This window comes from Salvelinus namaycush, chromosome 26 (assembly GCF_016432855.1).
Source record: "Salvelinus namaycush isolate Seneca chromosome 26, SaNama_1.0, whole genome shotgun sequence".
Lineage (NCBI taxonomy): Eukaryota > Metazoa > Chordata > Actinopteri > Salmoniformes > Salmonidae > Salvelinus > Salvelinus namaycush.
This window is the reverse complement of record NC_052332.1, coordinates 15,287,946-15,309,852: the sequence shown is the minus strand read 5'-3', so window position 1 is coordinate 15,309,852 and position 21,907 is coordinate 15,287,946. Positions and strand designations below refer to the sequence as shown.

The following is a 21,907-nucleotide window of genomic DNA, read 5'->3' as shown; positions in this document are numbered from 1 at the left end:
CATTGTGCAGTATGACCCTGAAGACCTCCTGCCCCATACACACCCAGGTTGTACGACTGATCTACAGCACATTTTACATGATGGCTGTGATACAAATGTATACATCCATTGTGTAGTGTCTCTACAATGCTTGTGTTATTATTTTTGTGCAAAGAAACGCTGCGTTGTATCAAAATGGTTGTACAACTTCAGTGTGTACAGACGGGCCTCTGACAGTGACCGTCAGGTGACTTATCCATACTGTACCTGCAGTTCATGGCCAAAAGTAACAATCTGGTTTACTTAATAACAACTATTAGTTGTTTCACCATCAACATTTATTTGGCTTCAAAGCAAAAATAAAAATATTTTGCTACAAAATATTAGTTTAAAAAAATCATTTGATAATAAATCATAGTACAAAAGACGTCAGGATCTGTTTTTGTTTTTTTAAATCTGCATTTCCGAAATCCTAGAAATGTGTATTTCTAAAGTCTTATTTTTGTGTTCAACACAAACTCTTAAGACATCTATAAAAATACGACCAGCACGACCAATTACTAACATTATTAACTCATTATTACACAAATGATGAAGAATAAAATTGAAACAAACCATTTAGAACAGGGATCATCAACTTGATTCAGCCGTGGGACGATTTCTTTTTTGTTGAGCGAACGGTCAGGGGGCCGGAACATAATTCCAAATCATTTGTAGACTGCAAACTGAAACGGATATGTTTGACTAAAACATAATTTCAAATGAAACCACCTGCAGGCCGCCAGCTGGAGAACCCTGATTTAGAATCAATAAATTAGGGTAAAATGTGTGAATGTTTCATCTCATCTGAAGATCCATAGCAGCAATTTAATTTCTTTGTCTCACATCCATTGTACAAATGTAACAAAACAAATGTCCAAAACTAATTCCAGGTTTCATAGCAAACTAAACATGTGCAGATGTCCGTTATTTCGAAACGTAAATCATTAATATGCAGATTCTAGTGCATTTTTATGAGTAAGAGATGAACTGCTGCTGTTGTCCACTTAAGCTGCCAGATCCCACAACGGTTGTTCTATATGATACCTGAGATTGCAACATAGCCACTCCACCTTTCATCTAAAGCTATAACCTGTACTGTATAAAGTAACCTGTAGTAACCTGTAAAAAGTACAGTTTGTAGACCCTACTTTCCTATCAGTGCTGAGCCACTGGGTGATGATCAAATACTGATGTCAAGGGTCTGTAGTTCCTCACTCCCTGCAACCAAGAAACCTGCAGCTTAAGGACTGGCTTGAGGCCCTAGTATCTGTACCCAGGCACTTGCTTCATGTTACCCCAAATACCAAACTGTTATACTAAAGATATAGTGCACAGTACAATAACTTCACATTTAGAGATGTCCATGTCAGTACAGAGTGGCTGGTCCAAAGACTTGCCAGGGTCAAATTCACTAGACACCAAACCGAAACGGGTAGGGAGTACGAGTACCTGAACTTCTCCAATAAGAAACGCTTGTTCTCCTTTTAAGTTGCAAAACATTTTGCTACGGTGTACACTAATGAATACAACCCCGGTGTGTGTGTCTGGTCTGGTCCATCAGTACATGCAGGACTGTGACAGCGCCTCCTGGTGGTGCAGTCCGGTGGCGATGGTGCGGGCCATGCGTCGGGAGGCCTCCCTCATCCCCCTGGCCGCCTCGATAGCATGGTTCAGAGAGCTGCTCAGAGAGCGCTGGTCAGCAGACAGGGAACGGCCGGCTCCACCTCTGACCTGCTCATGATGACCCCTAACCCCAGTGGCCACACCCCCACCCAGAGACACGTAGATGGGCTGGGGGTGGGATGGAGCTACATTCATCACAGGGCTGGAGTAGTACCTGCAGGGAACAAGCCAGGTAAATATAACAACAACAGGCCTTCTAACTACACTTACTACTCCTCTTAAAGCTGCAATATGTCCCTTTTGGGCGACCTGACCAAAATCACATAGACATGTGCGTTAAAGGTCTGTCATCGAAAGCAAGTCGAAGACGTGGTAGATCTGTTCTATGTGCGCTATTTCTATGCTTCCCGCTCTTATGTTTTGTTTTTGCGTCTTTTACTTTTGGTTTTGTACACCAGCTTCAAACAGCTGAAGATACCCAAAATATTGTATTGTAAAATATATTTCATAGTGGTTTAGATGGTACAATGATTCTCTACACTATACATAAACTGAAATTAGGCAAACTATTAGAATTTTAGCAGCCAGGAAATGGCGGAGCGATTTCTGCATATTGCACCTTTGTGATTGAAATATTCACACTAATAAAATAATTAGATGATTTATGTCAAATGTAACCACCTACATCTTCAAGTCAGGATTTTGGCCAAAAGATGAACTCCTGCACCATGTGTGCTGTGTTTTACATCATATCATACCGGCTGTATTTCTGTATTTTGAAAGTTCTATATCTTGAAAACTTGATTGCTGACATTCAAAACATTTTGGGACTATATCAACAATCGACTAATGAAACAAATACCAAAAGATCGTGCGTCTCAGCGCAGAGAAATTTCATTAGGGTTGGCAACAGATGGGGTTGTAGCGAAATGACCTAATGGCCACTTCATGGCCAGACAGAGAGAGACAGCAGGGTACTCACAGAACTGGCGGGCACACTGGCACACACTGGACCAGTGGCACACTGCCCAGCACAGGAGGGGGCGGCGCTGCAAAGAACACGCCTCTCACATCTCCATGGGGGGAGCTCATTGGCCAGCTGCCTCTGTGGGCGGGACCTGAGTCGCTCTCTGTCCGTCGGTCTGCGAATAAAAAAAAATCAGCACACGTTTGTTGTCAATTAAAATGGCAAAGCAATACAGCACAACATAAAACAGGAAGTAGATGGTAACTTGGACGTGTCTGTTGCTCACCGTGTTTCGTGCTCCGGTACGTCTGAGACCTTCCACACGTAGGACAGTGACGAGAATGAAGACCAGTATGACTGTGGATAGGCTCAGTGTCACCACCACCCCCATCTGGTCCCGTCAGTCAGAAGAAAAGAGAAAGAAGAATAAAGAGTTAGCAGAAAGGAGTGGAGACGGCACAGGATTGACTGTCACTGTGACACACAAACCACCATTACACCACAGACTGTGGATGTGTCCCAAATCGCACCCGTTTCCCTATGTAGTGTACTACTTTCGTCCAGACCCCAATGCGTAGTACACTATTGTGAATAGGATGCCATTTGGGACATGAGAGAGAAGCTCTTACGTGTAGAGTGTCCATGGCTGTGTGTCTGTGGGGAACATTGTGGACACACAGGGGCCTGCCTCCCTCTACAGTCAGGTTTATCACCACCATCTCCACCTACAGACATACTGACATGCTGCCCTGCAATCACAATACAATACAGATAAATCACGATTAATCGCAAAATCAGAAATTGCTGAAATTGAGCTGTAATTTAATATTTTGTATACAGAAAGCATTACAAGGATATTGAAGTCTTGATTTTTTCCAAAGTAGCGGTAAGAAAAAAAGCAGGTAAATGGATAAAGCACACTTTCTTTAAGCTCAACGTCAACACGGTTTTACATGGTATTGTTGTTTTTAGCTGTATAGATTATATATTTGGGATGTTTTCAGTCTATTTTGAACACTTTCAGACAATGCGATAAATTACAATAAAAAAATGTGTACTAATATTACCAAAAATGTACAGTTAACTGATTAACTCGGACAGCCCTAAAATACTATATTTTACATTTATATCAGAGTTAACTAATCAAATCTGACAGCCCTAAAATACTATATTTTACGTTTATATCAGCGTGTAGCATACTGTATATAAAACAGAAGTCTTTCTTACTTGTGTGGGCTCCGCTGTTCCTGACGGTCTCTGCTCTGCCACGGCTGCCTCCCCACGTTGCAGGGGACACTGGGATACGCCTGGAGAACCGAAGTCTGGGTGTGGACTGGAAATGCTCCGACTCTGTCGCTGGAGGATAAAACAAACTAAATCCCCCAAAAATCTGATAGCTTATACTTAGGGTACCCAGAAAACATAGCATTCTAGTAAATAAAGAATGAAAGCTATTGTATTGTGAAGTGGATTTTGAAGTGTATGTACAGTGGGTTTCATAAGTACTCACCCCTGTTGGATTTCTTCACATTTTATTGTGCTACAAAGTGGGATCAAAATGTATTTTAATTGTCTTTTTTTCTCTCAAAGATCTACAAAAAAAAAAAAAGAACATTTCTTTAAAATGTATGTCAAATGAAACACTAATATATTAGATATATACTACATTGAGTATACCAAAAACTAGGAACACCATCCTAATATGGAATTGGTCTATAAGGGCTTTGCACACCTGGATTGCGCAATATTTGTCCATTATTCTTTTCAAAATTCAAAGCTCTGTCAAGATGTTGGTGGTCATGGCTAGAAAGCCATTTTTAAGTCTTGCCATAGATTTTCAAGCACATTTAAGTCAAAACTGTAACAGTTTCTTTTTATCCTGAAAAACTCCCCAGTCTTTGCCGATGGAAAGCATACCCATACCATGATGCAGCCACCACCATGCTTGAAAATGAAGAGGCAGTTACGATGTGTTGTGTTGGATTCGCCCCAAACACAAGGCTTTGCATTTAGGCCAAAACATTTATGCCTTTGCCATGTCTTCTTGCGGTATAATTTTTGTGCCTTGTTGCATACAAGATGCATGTTTTGAAATATGTTTATTTGCATTCTTCTTTTCACTCCCACTGTCATTTAGGTCAATTTTGCAGAGTAACTACAATGTTGTTGATCCCTCCTTCGTTTTCTCCCATCACGTCCATTCAACTCTGTAGTTGTTTTAAAATCACCAATGGCCTAATGGTGACATCGCTGAGCAGTTTCCTTCCTGTCCTGCAGCTCAGTTCAAAAGGAGGACTGTATTATTATTAACTTGACCAGGCTTAAAGACATATTCAATGTCTGATTTGTTATTGTTACCTATCTACCAATCACTGCCTTTCTTTATGAGGCCTTCGAAAAGTTCCCCTGGTCTTTATAGTTTTATCTGTGCTTGAAATTCTATACTTGACTGAGGGACCTTACAGATGTTGTATTTTTATGGAGGTCAGAGGAAGGGGTTGTCATAAAAAACAAAAAACATGTAAATCCCTATTATTTCACACAGACTGAGTCCATGTAACTTCTTATGTGATGTGTTGAGCCAAATTTTACTCCTGAACTAATTTAGGCATACCTGAACAAAGGGGTGAATACTTAAGCAACAACTATATTTTAGTTATTTCATTGTTTGTAATTTGTAAACATTTACAGTATTTTATTTTCACTTTCACTGAATATTTTGTGTAGCTCAATGGCAAAAGAAAATCTCAATTGAATCAATTTCAATCCCACTTTGTAATGCAACAAAATCCAAGAGGGGGGTGAATAATTATGATACCCACTGTATGTACTGTGTAATGCAGCATACATGAGGCTCAAATCAAATGTTATTTGTCACATGCGCCAAATACAACAGGTGTAGACTTTACTGTGAAATGCGTACTTACGAGCCCTTTCCCAACAATGCAGTTAAAAAGTTAAAAAAAATGAATAATTGCAAATTAGAAAAAAAAGTAAATAGTAACACAAAATAACGAGGCTATATACTAAGAGTACCGTTACCGAGTCAATGTGCAAGGTAGTTGAGGTAATATGTACATGTAGGTTGGGGTAGAAGTACTACCCAATCAGGATAGATAATAAACAGAGTTGCAGCAGCGTATGTGAAGAGTGTGTCTATGTGTGAGCGTATGTAGTGTGTGTGTGTGTGTGTGTGTGTGTGTGTGTGTGTGTGTGTGTGTGTGTGTGTGTGTGTGTGTGTGTGTGTGTGTGTGTGTTGGAGTTTCAGTGTGGTATGTGTTAGTGTGTGGGTAGAGTCCAGTGAAAGAAAGTCAGTGAAAAATAAAAAGGGGTCGATGTAAATATTCCTGCCAGCCATTTGATTAACTGTTCAGCAGTCACATGGCTTGGGGGTAGAAGATGTTCATGAGCCTTTCGGTCCCAGACTTGGCACACCGGTACCGCTTGCTATGCAGTAGCAGAGAGAACAGTCTATGACTTGGGTGGCTGGAGTCTTTGACAATTTTTAGGGCCTTCAAGTTTCAAGTTTTAACATCACACACACAAGTACAGTGAAATGCCTTTCATGCAAACTCAAAACCCTAAAACGCAATAATTAATAACAATGTATTACTAAAAAAACAACAAGAGAAATAAGAAGAAATATGAAGAACACAATAAGTAAGTAAGTTAGTTAGCATACTATATACAGGGTCAGTTCAATACCGTATTTACAATGTGCATGGATACTGGAGTGATGGAGGTAGATATGACTAGGCAACAGAATATAAGATAAACAGAGTAGCAGCAGCTTGTATGTGAGTGTGTGTGTGTGTGTGTGTGTGTGTGTGTGTGTGTGTGTGTGTGTGTGTGTGTGTGTGTGCATAAAAATGTAATAAAAGGCAAATAAAGATACAAGGTCAACTCAGATAGTCTGTGTAGCTATTTTGTTAACTATTTATGAGTCTTATTGCTTGGGGATAGAAGCTGTTCAAGAGCCTGCTGGTGTCAGACTTAATGCACCGGTAACGCTTGCCGTGCGGAAGCAGAGATAATAGTCTATGGCTTGGGTGGTTAGTCTAATGATTTTAACGGGCCTTCCTTCCACACCGCCTGATATACATGTCCTGGATAGCAGGGAGATCAGCCCCAGTGATGTACTGGCCTACCTAGAGTTACCAGCCTCAGAAAGTGCAGCCCAAATAAGTGCTTCAGAGTTCAAGTAACAGACACATCTCAACAACAACTGTTCAGAGGAGACTGCGTGAATCAGGCCATCATGGTCGAATTGCTGCAAAGAAATCGCTACTAAAGGACACCAATAATAAGAAGAGACTTGCCAAGAAACACGAACAATGGACATAAAGAAAATAAAGAAAAACCCTTGAATGAGTAGGTGTTCTAAAACTTTTGACCGGTAGTGTAATTTAGCTCGTCTGGTAGGCTCGTGTCACTGGGCAGCTCACGGCTGTGCTTCCCTTTGTAGTCTGTAATAGTTCCGATGAGCGTCGGAGACGGTGTAGTACGATTCAATTTTAGTCTTGTTGATCAGTCCTGTTGATTCAATCTTAGTTATGGTCAGATTTGCCTAACAGAGGGCGAGGGAGAGCTTTGTATGAGTCCCTGTGTGTGGAGTAAAGGTAACCAACGTTGTTTCACCTCTAGTTGCACAGGTGACATGCTGGTAGAAATTTGGTCAAACGGATTCCAGTTTTCCTGCATTAAAATCACCGGCCACTAGGTGCACCGCCTCTGGGTGGGCATTTTGTTGTTTGCTTATGGCCCTATAGTGCAGTCTTAGTGCCAGCATTGGTTTGTGGTGGTAAATAGACAGCTACGAAAAATATAGATGAAAACTCTCTTGGTAAATGGTATGGTCTACAGCTTATCATGAGGTATTCTAACTCAGGCGAGCAGAACCTGGAGACTTCCTTAATATCAGAGATTATGCACTAGCTGTTGTTAACAAAGAGAAACACACCCCCTCCCCTGAGCTTTCCCGACGCTGCCGATCTGTCCTGCCGATGTAGAGAAAAAAACAGCTAGATTAATATTTTCCATGTCCTTGTTCAGCCACGACTAGGTGAAACATAGGGTATTACAGTTCTTCAGATCACGTTGATAGGATAGTCTCGAACGGAGCTCGTCCAGTTTATTCTCCAGTGATTGCACGTTCGACAATTGAAAGGAAAGCAGAGGCGGTTTATCCACTCTCCAACGTAGTCTTGTCAGGAATCCCGCACGACGGCCTCTATAGCACCGCCTCCTCCTTCTCTGAGTGTCGGAGATTTGGGCCTGGCCCAGGATAATCAAAATGTCCTTCGGTAACGACTCACTTAAGCAGAAGTCCTCATCCAAATCGAGAATAGTGATAGCTGTTCTGATGGCCAGAAGCTCATTTTGGTCAAAGGAAACAATGGCGAAAACATTATGTACAACATATTTCCAACTTTTGACCAGGGCCCATAAGGGCTCTGTTCAAAAGTAGTGCATTATTTAGGGAATAGGGTTCCATTTGGGACGCAACGTTTATGTATGCTGCAACAAAAAAAACTCTGCATTACAGTCAGCCCATAACTCACTGATGTCCAGTTCAGGTCTCTGTCTGGGTACAGAGGCTGATCTTCTAGCATTCAACCTGGGAGACCTCTCCTCCACCTGCTGCTCCTCACCCAACCTCCTCTCCTCCCTGCTCTCCTCTCTACCACCATCCCTCCTTCGCTGAGCAGACCTGAGAGAGTAGAGAAATCAAAAGGAACATTACAAATCAGAAACTCTGAAAGAAAGACAACGAGACCCTATTCCTTATTTAGTGCACTACTTTTGACCAGAGCCCTATGGGCCAGTAAAAATGTCAATAAACCTGTTTCAACAGTAACAAAAGTCTGATGAGATCTCCCTTAAAAAAAGTGACAAGGTAAAAAAAAGGCCAACCTGGTACGAGGTGTTGAGCTGAGAGGGTGTGTGTGGCCATCCTGGGCTGAGGGGGGAGCTCTAACAGGACTGGGAGGGTTGGTCTGTCTCAGACTGCCCTCTAGTCGCTCCTTTAGTCTGCCCACCTCCGCCTGCAGGGACTGGATGGCCTCACTGAGGGACAGACACAGAAACACACGAACATGCAAGCACGCACACACACAAACACACGCGAGAATGAGTACAGAGAGTGTTGACATTTTCTACCTCAGTGTTATAGAGTAGACACTGCCATTTCAACTCCATTGGTAACTGTACTGTTACTTGTTCCAAATATTGTAGTTAGTAATATTGTAGTAATATCACGTCTGTTATAGGTGTTAAAACGTACAATTGACCCAGCCAATCGAATCGATTTGACATTCCAAACCATACACAATCTTTTTCTAAACTCATTCCTATAATGTGAGTCAATAAATATGGTCCACTCATGCAGTGTCACACCATGCAAAAGTCAACACTGGGTACAGTATGTACCTCCTGAGTCTCCACATTTACCAGCTTCCATGTCTGTAATGAAATCAAATCATACAGACTGTAAAAATAACTCAGGTTGACTGGCATTTCAGTTGATGTATCAGACTCTGCCTGACCCAGGGAGACGTACACATTAGACACACACTGACACCTGCCAATAAAACGGTGTAGGATCCAGAGATAGATTTTTCAAATACATATTAATGATATAATAAAGATATGGCTCTGGTAGGATCCAATACCAGAACCTCACTTCCCAGATAAAACATAGACACCAGCCAGTCAACACCCTCAGCATAAAAGGAAATCAAATATAAAACGTCTAATAATCCCCCCTCCTAGATTCTACTGGGAGTTGCCAGAAAAAAATGCCTTTGAGCTGAGCTGGTATTTTTGCTGCAGTGAAGCGGCCCTCTTCTCCTCCCAGCCAATACTTTCCAAAGAGACTCATAAATCTGTGCTTGTTTGTGTTACTATCGCCATGGGAGCAATTGTGTAGAGAGAGACTCACTTGCGGTTGGTCAGCTGACCAGAGCTCAGGGCTCGGAGGGGATCGCCATGGTGATAGGGTGCAGTGGGGGAGGGGCTTGGCTGGTAGCGATGCTGGGTCGTTCGGGTGGAACGGTCACTACGTCCCTCATCCTCCCCTGACGCAGAGTGGACTTAGGATAGAAGGAGGAATTAAAGAGGAGAGAGGGGTTTAAAACAGAAGGCAGGGGAGAGGTGGAGGATTAAATTAACTGACACGGGCAAAGAAACATAGCCAAACAGCTAATAGCTGCCTCCCTGCTTCCTCTCAGGAGGGTACATGTTTCTGTCACAGAGTAGACTGTGTACCAGGGTTTCAGGTATGAAAATGTGCCGCTGGACATTTCACCAGCAGCATTTTAAAATTTACCGGACACGTGAGAAATTTACTGGAACCATATGCATTGGGTGCATAACCGGATTAGGGCGCCCACCCACGGTGTTCAGAATGACCGAACTCACATTTCGTTTATGGTAATTCATCTTAACAGAACATGCAAGTGGAGGATGCAACGCCGTGTGTCCTTACCGCTCACATGGAAGATGTTAGAATACCTGTCCACATTTACTTTTCCTCAGCCAACAAGACGAGTAATGAACAGCTAAATCACTAGCCTTTGCAGGCGGAGCGTGAGTTTAAAGTTTGGGGATGTACATTTTCACCATAAAAAAAATGCACCTTTATAATAAAGCATTCCATGCGTCATCACATTTGCAGACTTATGTAAAATGGCCTACTATTCGTAATGTGATGAGTAGATTGGATAGTCATAATTCAAGCTAATAATATAACTCAAACACTTCGTAAAAAAAGACTGTTGAAGGCATGGCCGAGGGCGTATAGCGTACAGGCCTGGGCTTCAGGCTATATCAGATACGTTTTTCTTTCTTTGAACGGGAAAAATACATTTCATGCCATTCTACTACACTTTATATGACTGAAGACATTAGTAGAATATTTTTAATGCTGCAGTGAGCTAAATCAGGGTCACACAGTGTTTCTTGGTAGTCTCAAACAAATCTACTTTGAAACAAAAGTATACACCTCACACACATGGTTATGAGCTTAAAAAAAAGAAGACGCCTGTACCATGTCAGATATAGAGTTGAAATGTATTACATTTAGAGTTTGAATCCCAATATTACACTTTATATTCATCACAGAAGACTGAAATATAACAAAACGAATTATGAAATTATGAAAAATATGAATAACATTCCACCCATGAGGCCACTAGTTAATTTGACTGCAGGAAAGGGCTACTAAGATAAATCACAGGGTATCCCACTGTGCTGACACTGACAAACAGATCAATAAAAACGACCTTGTCCATATAATAGGCTAACGAGTCTAATTAGGCTATATACTGTAATTTTGGCAATTTAATTCAATTTACTTAGGGAAAGCTTAGCTTCCCCTAGTCTTATGGACGCGTCGTCTGTGAGCTTATGTCAATCTCTATCCCCCATAGTAGAAAAATGTACCTATTCTGTAGGTCAGCTTGTTGGGAAAGAAATAGCCCAAACAGACTCTGGTACAGATCTCCAAATTCATGCAACCAGTAGGTCTACGCTACATAAAAAATAAATAAAAAAAGTTAAAAAGCACTGAATCTGAGGCAGCAGATCAGAACGTTTAGCTTAAAATGTTGATAACCTATTATTTCAAAACATTAGCGCAGAGATGCGCACAGGGCAGTAGATGACGCGCGAATCTGCGTTTGGCTACCAGACAATGAAAGGAAGTTGAAAACCAATAGAACATGAGAGAAATAGGCTACTGGTTTCAATGGCATATGGAAGTCTTTATAAAATAGACTACTGGTTTCAATGGCATATGGAAGTCTTTATAAAATAGACTACTGGTTTCAATGGCATATGGAAGTCTTTATAAAATAGACTACTGGTTTCAATGGCAAATGGAAGTCTTTATAAAATAGACTACTGGTTTCAATGGCAAATGGAAGTCTTTATAAAATAGACTACTGGTTTCAATGGCAAATGGAAGTCTTTATAAAATAGACTACTGGTTTCAATGGCAAATGGAAGTCTTTATAAAATAGACTACTGGTTTCAATGGCATATGGAAGTCTTTATAAAATAGACTACTGGTTTCAATGGCATATGGAAGTCTTTATAAAACAATAGACTATTTAGACCAGTAGACCAATAGACTATTTTCAAAATGCTAATGAAGCCTACCTTCCGTTGCCTGTGCATTTGAATGGCGAATGGGAAGCGCGCTTCAATTAGCAGTTGAAAAACAAATAGCTATTTTTAATCATGGCCAAAAAACTATTTTTAACACACGATTGCATTTAGAATTGTTGTGCAATGATTGGGCTTATAAAAGCACTGTCTGACAGATTTTCAGCTCAAAGGCTCTGTATCTGTATGCGTGTGATAAATAAGATACATAACGAATATACACACGGGCCAATTTAATTGCACTAAATTATGCAAATTAACCCATAGACCGATAAGCATGACTGGTCAAAATGTATTTCCATCAACTGGTATTTCCATCCATGAATAGACTAAAAAGCATTATTCGCAATGGGATTTTTTTTCTTCTCCCGGAAAATCGGCAGGTGCAAATGTCAATTATTGGCTTTTCTATTTTTTTAACTGCCAAAAACCTAACCTAAATAAGACGGTTATAGACAGAACAGCATGGACTCACTGTGGTCACTGTCTGGTCCAAACTCACTGGTCCCACTGCCAGCCCAGGGCTGGGGGGTCCTGCTGGCCCTGTGCTGGGGGGAACTGGAGGCGGAGGTGCCCCTCCTTTCCTCCCCTCTGGTTCTCCCTGAAGACCCCCGTACCTGCCTTGGGGTGCTCAGACGAGAGCCTCCACTGTGCTCCAGCAAGGTTGGCCTCTGTGGTCTGTGTGAGGGGGTGCAGGGAGAGGGGAGAGGCTGCCCTGACACGGGGGCTGTGTGGTGAGGCTTCCCTGAGCTCTGCTCCTCAGGGACTGACAGGCTAAGGCAAAGGAAAGTAAAACAAAGACAGGAACACACACTGATAAGATTACAAGGGAACCCATGACCTGTCAGTCTTGGGCAAACAGCAATAGGAACAAAACAGGGGAAGGTTAAGATCTGTAGGCAACTAGCCAGGGACACTGTGAGGGCACAGTGCGGAGCTGTGTGTAGGTGTGTCAGTAGTGTGTGTGTGTGTGTGTGTGTGTGTGTGTGTATGTGTGAGTGTTTGTGTGAGACACTGGGGAATGTGTTGTCATGTTCTGTGAGATTGACAGCCGAGTCACTGAGGGTAGAGGAAGAGGGAAGGAGGGGGAGATGGCACCAGTAGCTCACCTCGCTATGGCCCTCTGGTGGAGAGGACTAGGTGCTGCAGGAGTCAGACGACTGCTTTCAGAGCCAACAAAACCACTGTCAGTCTCTGGTGAGATGATCCCATCCTGGTCAACACAGTGGGTTTGACAGACAAATTACTCTTTCAGGCTCAGTAGAAATTGCTGAATTGTGGAGATAAATGTGTAACTTAATTATCATTAATTTATTATAACAAATAAAAAAGATATAACTGACCTGGGACGGCACTCTCCTGGTCCCAGGCTGCAGTTTGGAGCCTCGCCTCTCTGAGGCAGCACTGTCCTCCAGACTGGTCAGACTGCTGCCATGAGACTTCCTGACCTCTGACCTCTTGCTGTCATTGGCCAGCAGATCAGGAAATGCAGTGGACTGGCTGAGGTCCTTTGGGGAAGGAGGAACTGATTTGCTGGTCCTTGGTCTCGCCGTTGGAAAGAATGTAGCGTCCTGCTGACCTTGCATTGGCCGTCTGAAAACACATAATATAATTTAGAGTAATATAAATGTTATCCAGTGTTCGTATTCATTAGTACACAGTGCATACTGTAGCAAAACCTTCTGCAACGAAAACAAGGGCTTCTTATTGGATAAGTTCAGGTAGTCACTCCCCATTTCTGTTTTGCTTCCTAGTGAATACAAGCCTGGTGCAGAGTTCAGGCTCACCTCTGAGCGAGACTTGTGTGGCCCTTCTCCCTCCCTGTCCTTGGGTGTGGTCCCTCTCTTGTCCCCTCACTACCTGAATGTGTGGCTTCTTCTCCTGCATCAGAAGAGTCATGGTCTCCCTCTGTCAGATCCAGGTCTAGCAGTCTGGGCAGCTCCCTGAAACTCTGGTAGCTGGAAGGGGCATTTGTAAGCAAACTGATATTTACATGACTGTTAATTGACCAATAGCATGATTATGTTTAGAACAAAAGAACAGCCTGCCTTTCATTGGCTGATTTTGAATACTTCTGTTCTACAACGTCATGTATTACAGACTAGACCTTCTTTAAAAGGATAGTTCATCCAAATTACATAATGACATATTTCCTTACTCTGTAAGCAGTCTAAAAATGATCCCTGATATTAGAATGTTTTGTATTTCATGTCCAAATCATTCCAAAGTGTTTAAAATCGATTGAGACTTACTGGTCCATCAGCATGCTGAAGTCTCTTTCTACGCATTTGTGTTTGTGACGTAAGGGATGGAGGAGCAGGGATGGCATCCCTCCCTCCTCTCCCTCGCTCTCTCCGCTGGCCGAGCTAACCTCCACCTCCACCCCCACCCCAGACTCCCCTGGCAGAGGTAACACTGGGCTCTGGAGAGAGAAAGAGCGAGAGAGTGAGAGATGTTAACAATCTTGGAAATGCAGGCCTTTATTCTATGGGATGAATAGTGACTAGTCTACTGTAGTATCTTCAGTAGCTGTGTTGTCACGGTACCTCAGGGAGTGGCATGGGCTCGCTGCCCCCTGCAGACATGGAGTAGGGGGTGGGGTGAGGAGGTGGAGTGGGAGGAGCTTCTGAGGTGGGCCGATCCTGTTCAGTCTGCTCCACCTGTTCCTTGAGCTCCTCCACACGCATCCCACACTGGAATATACGGCCCTCCAACTCCCTATCACACACGCACAAACACACACAACCAAACACACACTTGATGTCCACCATATTTGTATTTCCTAATGTCCACTTCATCTAACAGTTTAAACACAGTGTTGTAGATAATCCTGCAGTGTGGTCTTACCTGCCGGGGTCAAAGGGGCCCAGCTCGGCCCCTCTCTGCAGTAGAAGTCTGTGTTCGTCTCGTGCTGCTAGATAACCTCTTTCCAGAGAATCCTGCCCCTGCAGCAGCTGGGACAAACCCTGCAGGGACACAACATCACATCATTACTCAAACAACATGGTGGCCAGTGAGCACTGGGAGACGCTCCTCTATACAATATATGCAAGACTCATATTAGATAAATATCAGAACAATACCTTCATCTGCTCAAACGGTTTAAGTTTCCCTCTCCTCAGGAGCTCTTCAAATGTTTGCACCTGCTGGAGGAACCTCTCAGCCTGCTTTGAGAGAGCCCTGGTCAGCTGCTCTCCAACTCCAGGGCCCAGGCTTCTGGGGGATGAGGAGGCCGCTGAGGAGGGACAGACAGAGGAGACTCCACTATGTCCTGTAGTGCGGGGAGAAAATAGGTTTTTAGTAAAAGACAATAGAAATGTGTAAAGAAATGTTGAATGAGAGGCAGAATCAATGTCAATGGAGTGTAAGAACGTATTGAAACAAAGCAATGGCTGTGTCCCAAATGTTACCCTAATTCCCATAAGGCTCTGGTCAAAAGTAATGCACTATAAAGGGATTGGGGTGTCATTTGGGAAGCATATATAAGATGGCTGTTAGTACCTTGGTGGGCAGCCTGTCCATTTAGGTAAACAGAGCCTGAGCTGAGCTCCGCCCTCTGAGCGTGGGGAAAAGTTAGGGTCATGACCTTTGACCCTTCATGGAGTACACCTGATTGGACAGCGTGACTGGGCTTGGGAGGGTCGGAGTAGAGGCTCACCTGGAGATAGAGACAACAGGGAAAAACAGGAGTCAAAATTACAAATTTTATAAATGATAAGAGTTTCAAATCATTTTTTTATTGTTACATGCTTTGTAAACAACAGGTGTAGACTAACAGTGAAATGCTTATTTACGGGCCCTTCCTAACAATGCAGAGAGACAAAAAGACAAAAAAATAACACAATGAGTAACAATAACTTGGCTATATACACAGGGTACCAGTACCGAGTCACTGTGAAGGGCTACAAGGTAATTTAGATACTGGCAGCTTGATTAAATAGTACCTGCAAAACACCAGTCTCAATGTCAACAGTGAAGAGGCGACTCCGGGATGCTGGCAGAGTTGCAAAGAAAAAGACATATCTCAGACTAGCCAATAAAAAGAAAAGATGGGCAAAAGAACACAAACACTGGACAGAGGAACTCCCGATGTCGCCTCTTCACTGTTGACTTTGAGACTGGTGTTTTGCAGGTACTATTTAATGAATCTGCCAGTTGAGGACTTGTGAGTCGTCTGCTTCTCAAACTTGACACTAATGTACTTGTCCTCTTGCTCAGTTGTGCACCGGGGCCTCCCACTCCTCTTTCTATTCTGGTTAGAGCCAGTTTGCGCTGTTCTGTGAAGGGAATAGTACACAGCGTTGTACGAGATCTGCAGAGATCTGCAGGACCCCCTGAACAAGAATAGACTGATGAGTTTCAGAAGAAAGTTCTTTGTTTGTTTCTGGCCATTTTGAGCCTGTAATCGAACCCACAAATGGTGATGCTCCAGATACTCAACTAGTCTAAAGAAGGCCAATTTTATTTCTTCTTTAAATCAGCAAAACATTTTTCAGCTGTGCTAACATAATTGCAAAAGGGTTTTCTAATGATCAATTAGCCTTTTAAAATGATAAACTTGGATTAGCTAACACAACGTGCCATTGGAACACAGGAGTGATGGTTGCTGATAATGGGCCTCTGTACGCCTATGTAGATATTCCATTAAAAATCAGCTGTTTCCAGCTACAATAGTCATTTACAACATTAACAATGTCTACACTGTATTTCTGATCAATTTCACATTATTTTAAATGGTCAAAAAAATTTGCTTTTCTTTCAAAAACAAGGACATTTCTAAGTGGCCCCAAACGTTTGAACGGTAGTGTACATATAGGTAGGGATAAAGCGACAAGGCAACAGGATAGATAATAAACAGTAACAGCAGCATATGTAATGAGTAATATTCCCTCCAAGCTGCGCACGTTTGCGGGCGTGCAGTACAGGTTAAAACAAGTTAAAATCAAGCCCTGCATGTTTTTTTTTAAAGTCTCATGGAATGTAGGCCTACATTGAACACACCTGCTACTGTAGGCTGAATGATAGAACAGCTATTTCCAGTTTAAAATGTTATGGAATGCATTTTCTCCATTGTTTTTGATGTTAGTCCACTCTGGTAGGCCCACATTATGATCAAATAGCCACAGTAGTCTACATGGCCACTGTTAAAACTGTAACTTAAAGCAGGTACAGCCTCAGTGTTCACAGTAAACACGCGCTGGAAGTTGCACAGAATTTTCACAACGTTCAGGTTATCTTGGAGGAGAGATGCTTCACAATACAGGAAAGTCTGAGGTATATGGGTGGCTCTACCGTCTATGTGTGTTTAATGTACACGTATGCATCACATCCTCCATTTTGTGGAGAGGTTTCTATTTCAACCCCTCTCGGCTCTACCTCGGTCTCAGGATGATAGAACTGATATCGGGAAGCATAGAAATAGAGCACATAGAACTGATCTACCGCTTCTTAGACTTGCTTTCAATGACAATGACAGATCTATAACACACATGTATCTGTGCATATCGCAGCTTTAATTGTGCAGGCAAACCTAGAAGCAGGTATTGGACTGTGCTTGACAAAGGATTGAATTGGCCCTCCCAGCACATCTACACTGTTATGTCTCCAGAGGGAGGAGGAGAGAGACAGATGGTAGTGTGTGTAAGGAGAGGTGGCACGAGGGAGGGGGGTAAGCTAGATTTTAATTAGTATTAAGAGTAGACTGTGGTGCAGATGGAATAGAAGACAGCAGATAGGAATACCTACCTCTCTGTAAATTGCCTTTTAAAATCAACATCTAGGCTATAACCAACAATTACGAGACAAGGTACCGTGAACGGCCAAGAGTACGACAACAAACTGTCACTACCCTGTCCATCTGGAGATGACACCCCTACAGGGCTCGGACATCAATGATGACATTTCCTGTTTTCCTCCACTGCATCATGAGGGCCAAAAACAATGCACGCGATTGTCCTAATGTGAGCCGCAGGGTCATATGACTGTACCCCACATGACAGGATGGGTCTATTAAGTGTGTGTCTAGTATTGGTGGTCAGAGAGCAATTAAGAACTATCAAGCAAATGGCCAAAAGCTAAGTGGGGTAGTTAACCCTCTTACCAAATAGGACACTGGGATACACAAGCAGCACTGAAAGAAGTTCTAGTCAGATTGCAGTAACACAAGTTCTATCTTATTCTTTAGCTGTTTACTACTCTTTCTACAACTCCCTTTCCATAACACACTTTGAGAGTCTAATTCCATCATTTGAATCACAATCTCACTGTGGCTCTTGAGAGGTGATGAGAAAAGTCCGACAGCCACAGAGGCTGGTGTTTTTCCTCTGTAGGTAGTGTATTATACATGCGGGGCGCCCTCTGAAACAAGTAGTGTCCCGGATTGCACCCTATATCCTATATAGTGCACTACTTTTGACCAGAAGCCTATGGGCCCATGTCAAAAGTAGGGCACTACCTAGGGAATAGAGTGCTATTTGGGAGGCAAACACAGGCTATGATCATACAGGCCACCTGAGGGGCCCTCTCCAGCATCTGCTTTGTGTTTGTTGTCTTTCATGTGGCCTGCATGTATTCAGATGCAGAGCAGAGAGGACTAAATAGAACCACACCATCTGCCAGAGACACCAAATACATTTGATATATTGTGATCTCAAAGCCAGAACTGATCCCAAATCAGAGTTTACACTCTTAGACGCTTGATAAATACAGCCCCTGGGCCTTGAAGAGAAGTCTCGGTCTATACCCAATTACTCAACAGAAGTTGAGTAGCACATACAGCTATCGAGATGACACACTTGTGTGCTGACACAATGTTAAACACACACACACACACACAGGTACACAAAACATTAGGAACACCTTCCTAATATTCATTTGCACCCCCTTTTGCCCTCAGAACATCCTCAGTTCGTTGGGGAATGGACTCTACAAGGTGTTGAAAGCGTTCCACAGGGATGTTGGCCCATGTTGACTCCAATGCTTCTCACAGTTGTGTCAAGTTGGCTGGATGTCCATTGGATGGTGGAACATTCTTGATACAGACGGGAAACTGTTGAGCTTGAAAAACCCAGCAGCTTTGCAGTTCTTGAAACAAACCGGTACGCCTGGCACCTAACACCATACCCCATTCAAAGGCACTTACATTTTTTGTCTTGCCCACCCTCTGAATGGCACACATACACAATCCATGTCTCAGTTGTCTCAAGGCATAAAACTCCTTATTTAACCGGTCTCCTCCCCTTCATCTACACTGATTTAACTTTTGTTTATATGACAAAACAAGCTAGTATGGTCTAGAGAATCATTGTACCATCTACAACCGCTGTGAAATAAATGTTTTATGACCAAAAATATTGTATTTTCAGCTGTTTGAAGCTGGTGTTCAAAACTGAAAGGACGCCCCCATAAAACGGATCTACCACTTCTTAGACTTGCTTTCAATGACAATGACAGATCTATAAGTCACATTTTAGAGTGAATTTGGTCGGGTCGCCCGAAAAGTGACATATTGCAGCTTTAACAGGTGACGTCAACAAGGGATCATAGCCTTCACCTGGATTCACCTGGTCAGTCTGCCATGGAAAAGAGCAGGTGTTCCTAATGTTTTGCACACTCAGTGGACAGACCATATAGACTACCTTGGCTTCCAGACGCATCCGATCAATAGTGTTCTCTGCCTCAGCATACTTGGTCAGCAGCCTGTTGTAGTCCTCCTAGAGAAAAGAGGGGGAAGGAGAGGGGGAGGGAGGAGAAGAGTGAACACTGTGAGCTGGACAGGAAGTAGAGAAGCACTACCCAGAGATTGTCAATTAGAGAATCATTCAGTGAATTTGTAAGTAAATTGGTGTCAGTGTGTCAGACACTTGAAAAGTCTGAGTATGCCAGAACGCTAAGGAATCAGAGTTAGTCTGAGTGTGTGCCCGTGGTGTGCTCCTAATCTCTGTGTATGTACCTGCAGCTGCTGTACCAGAGTGCTGGCCTGTTGTGGGCATCTGAAATCCTCTGGCACCATAGAGTTTAGGGGCCTGTGGGGCCCGTTGGGCGGCGAGGGGGATTGGGGTCCGTCTGTACTGCTCAGCAGCACCTCTCTCACTATGTCAGCAGGGGACTTGAACACCAGGGGGGGCTCCACTGACAGAGACCTCTTTCTGGGGGAGCCTTTGCTCTTGGGGGGGGTGTAGCCGCTCTTAGGGAAGTGGACCCTGGGCTCTACCTTGGAGAAGTCTGGGGTGGGGTAGGTCAGTGGGCCTCTTCGGCCCTCGTCCATGTCAGGGTCCTGACTCCTGGGTTGGGGTTTGGGGGGGCTCTCCCTGAGGGTCTGCTGGCTCCAGTCCTTGGTGCTGCTGTGAAGGGGGGACTGTGAGGGTACATGCCAGGATTTCTGAGAGGAACAAACCATGGCTTGTGGGGTGTCAGATAAGCTCTGTCTTATCTTTCTCGGATAGGGGTGTTGCCGATGGTTAACGCCTGCCTCATCCTGTGGGCTCTCTCCACCCCTTTCTTTTCTCTCACCGAGTTGGTAAGATATCCCACAGTCAGGAGAGATAGCTGCTGGGTAAGGGGAGGTCCTAGGCTTGAGATCCTCCCCCCCTGACTCAAGCGCCCAATGAGGCCTGGGGGCGTTGCTCATCCGGCTGCTGCGGGATTCCGGAAGGCTCTCTGTGAAGGTGGGATCCTCCGGGAACGTCTCAGCTTCAATCCCTGGAGCATAGGCCAACTCCTCAGAGGAGAAGTGGAGGAGGTGAGGAAAGGTAGAACTCCTGGGAGGGGAGGGGAGAGACTGGGGGGATGAACAGAGCAGGTCGGGAGGGAAAATTAGGTTTCCAGACACACTCTCTCCCAACCGTCCCCCCCCTCTGTTGTCACTCTCTGAGAGTTCACTAGTCTCCTCTATTTGTAGGTCGGCCCTATAACTGCCTATGGCACGGACCTCTCTCTCCTCCTTCTCCCACTCTTCTCCTCTGACACTAAGGCTCTGATCCCAGCCAGACCCAGCCTCGGCTATGACAGGATATGCCATCATGTCAGTGTGTGCGTGTGGCTCGCTGTCCACCTCCTCCTCTCCATCCTCCTCTACCTCCTTCTCGTCCTCCGTCATGTCCAGCTGTCTGTCTCTCTCTGGGAGATGCTCCATCCGCTGCCTGTCGACCACGCAGCTCTGCTCCTCTTCAACCTTCTGCTGCTCCTCTTCCTCACTCCAGATCTCCACACTGTCCTTGTCCTCCAGGAGATCGTCATCTATCAGAGAAAGAGAGGGGCATGGGAGAAGAGTCAGTTCAGATGCATCCATCTCAGCGGTAACCGTGTTCATAAACTAGGTTATTTAATAAAATTTCAATACACACATAGCATGGTCACCCTTGCTTGCAGGCCTTAGGCAGCTTAGGCCTTTGATGCTTTTGGCTCGGTTGAAATGTGATATTTTGCTAAAGAAGTTATTACATTGCCAGTCCCAAATGGCACCCTATTCCCTACATGGCGCATTACTTTTGACCGGAGCCTTACTGGTCATTGTTAGCAATAACATTGTTGTGACATTGTTAGTACTGTATGTGTGACTCACAGAGTGACAGCGCGTGCCTGTCCTCTCCAGGTGGCTCAGAGTCCTGCAGCTCACTCAGGTTATAACTCAGCTCCTCCAGAGGGTTTACCAGCCCCGGGCCACCTGCCCTACTGGGGGACAGGGACCCCTCCAAGGCTCCAGAGTACCGGGGTGGATTCTCCTCTCCCTCCTCTTCTCCTCCCAGACCCACATCCTCCAAGGCCTCGTCCAGTCCTATGATCCCGTTCTCATCCATCTGGGTGTGGAAGCCCTCCTCCTCTTCTGCTTTCCTGTCCCAACCTTCCTCATCCTCCTCTTCCTCTTCCCCCCAGTCCACCTCTGAGCCTATGGAGCTGAAGGGAGAGGGGCGTTGAGGAGCGGGGGTCCAGAACAAAATTCCTGCCCTTGTGCGTTGGCCTCTGGTCTCCATCCTCTCTCAGATCTGACCTCTGACCTCTAGCCAGGTCTGGTGTCGCCCAGTATCCTGATTGGCTGCTCCTCTGAAGACCACCTCCAAAGCCATGGCTTAGAATCTAGCCTACTGGCTGAAGGCCTATGTCCGTCTTATGGAAAGCTTTGTCACTTGGGAC

General features: G+C 44.1%; 1 protein-coding gene across 1 annotated transcript; it reads right to left on the bottom strand.

The window, feature by feature from the left end:
- Positions 1 to 311: 311 nt before the first annotated feature.
- On the bottom strand, positions 312 to 21,900 carry akna (AT-hook transcription factor). Its single transcript, XM_038965730.1, has 21 exons — positions 21,339 to 21,900; positions 20,853 to 21,013; positions 19,728 to 20,750; positions 19,414 to 19,488; positions 15,278 to 15,434; positions 14,860 to 15,047; positions 14,624 to 14,742; positions 14,323 to 14,494; positions 14,029 to 14,198; positions 13,564 to 13,734; positions 13,120 to 13,369; positions 12,886 to 12,989; positions 12,252 to 12,550; positions 9,552 to 9,702; positions 8,525 to 8,677; positions 8,173 to 8,321; positions 3,839 to 3,967; positions 3,241 to 3,360; positions 2,898 to 3,002; positions 2,627 to 2,786; positions 312 to 1,858 (listed from the first exon to the last, which is right to left on the bottom strand). Exons 1-21 carry the CDS (start codon positions 21,745 to 21,747, stop codon positions 1,579 to 1,581), a joined length of 4,545 nt encoding a protein of 1,514 aa, XP_038821658.1. The 5' UTR covers positions 21,748 to 21,900; the 3' UTR covers positions 312 to 1,578.
- Between the last annotated feature and the right edge of the window lie 7 nt (positions 21,901 to 21,907).

What these genes read in the sequence shown, in the direction of transcription:
- akna (XM_038965730.1), bottom strand. Translation starts at nt 21,747, where the DNA reads ATGGAGACCAGAGGCCAACGCACAAGGGCAGGAATTTTGTTCTGGACC. An exon ending in CAGGCACGCGCTGTCACTCT is followed by an intron (nt 21,014 to 21,338) that starts GTGAGTCACACA and finishes TTTCTCTGATAG; the next exon opens with ATGACGATCTCCTGGAGGAC. An exon ending in CACCAGAGGGCCATAGCGAG is followed by an intron (nt 12,551 to 12,885) that starts GTGAGCTACTGG and finishes CCTTTGCCTTAG; the next exon opens with CCTGTCAGTCCCTGAGGAGC.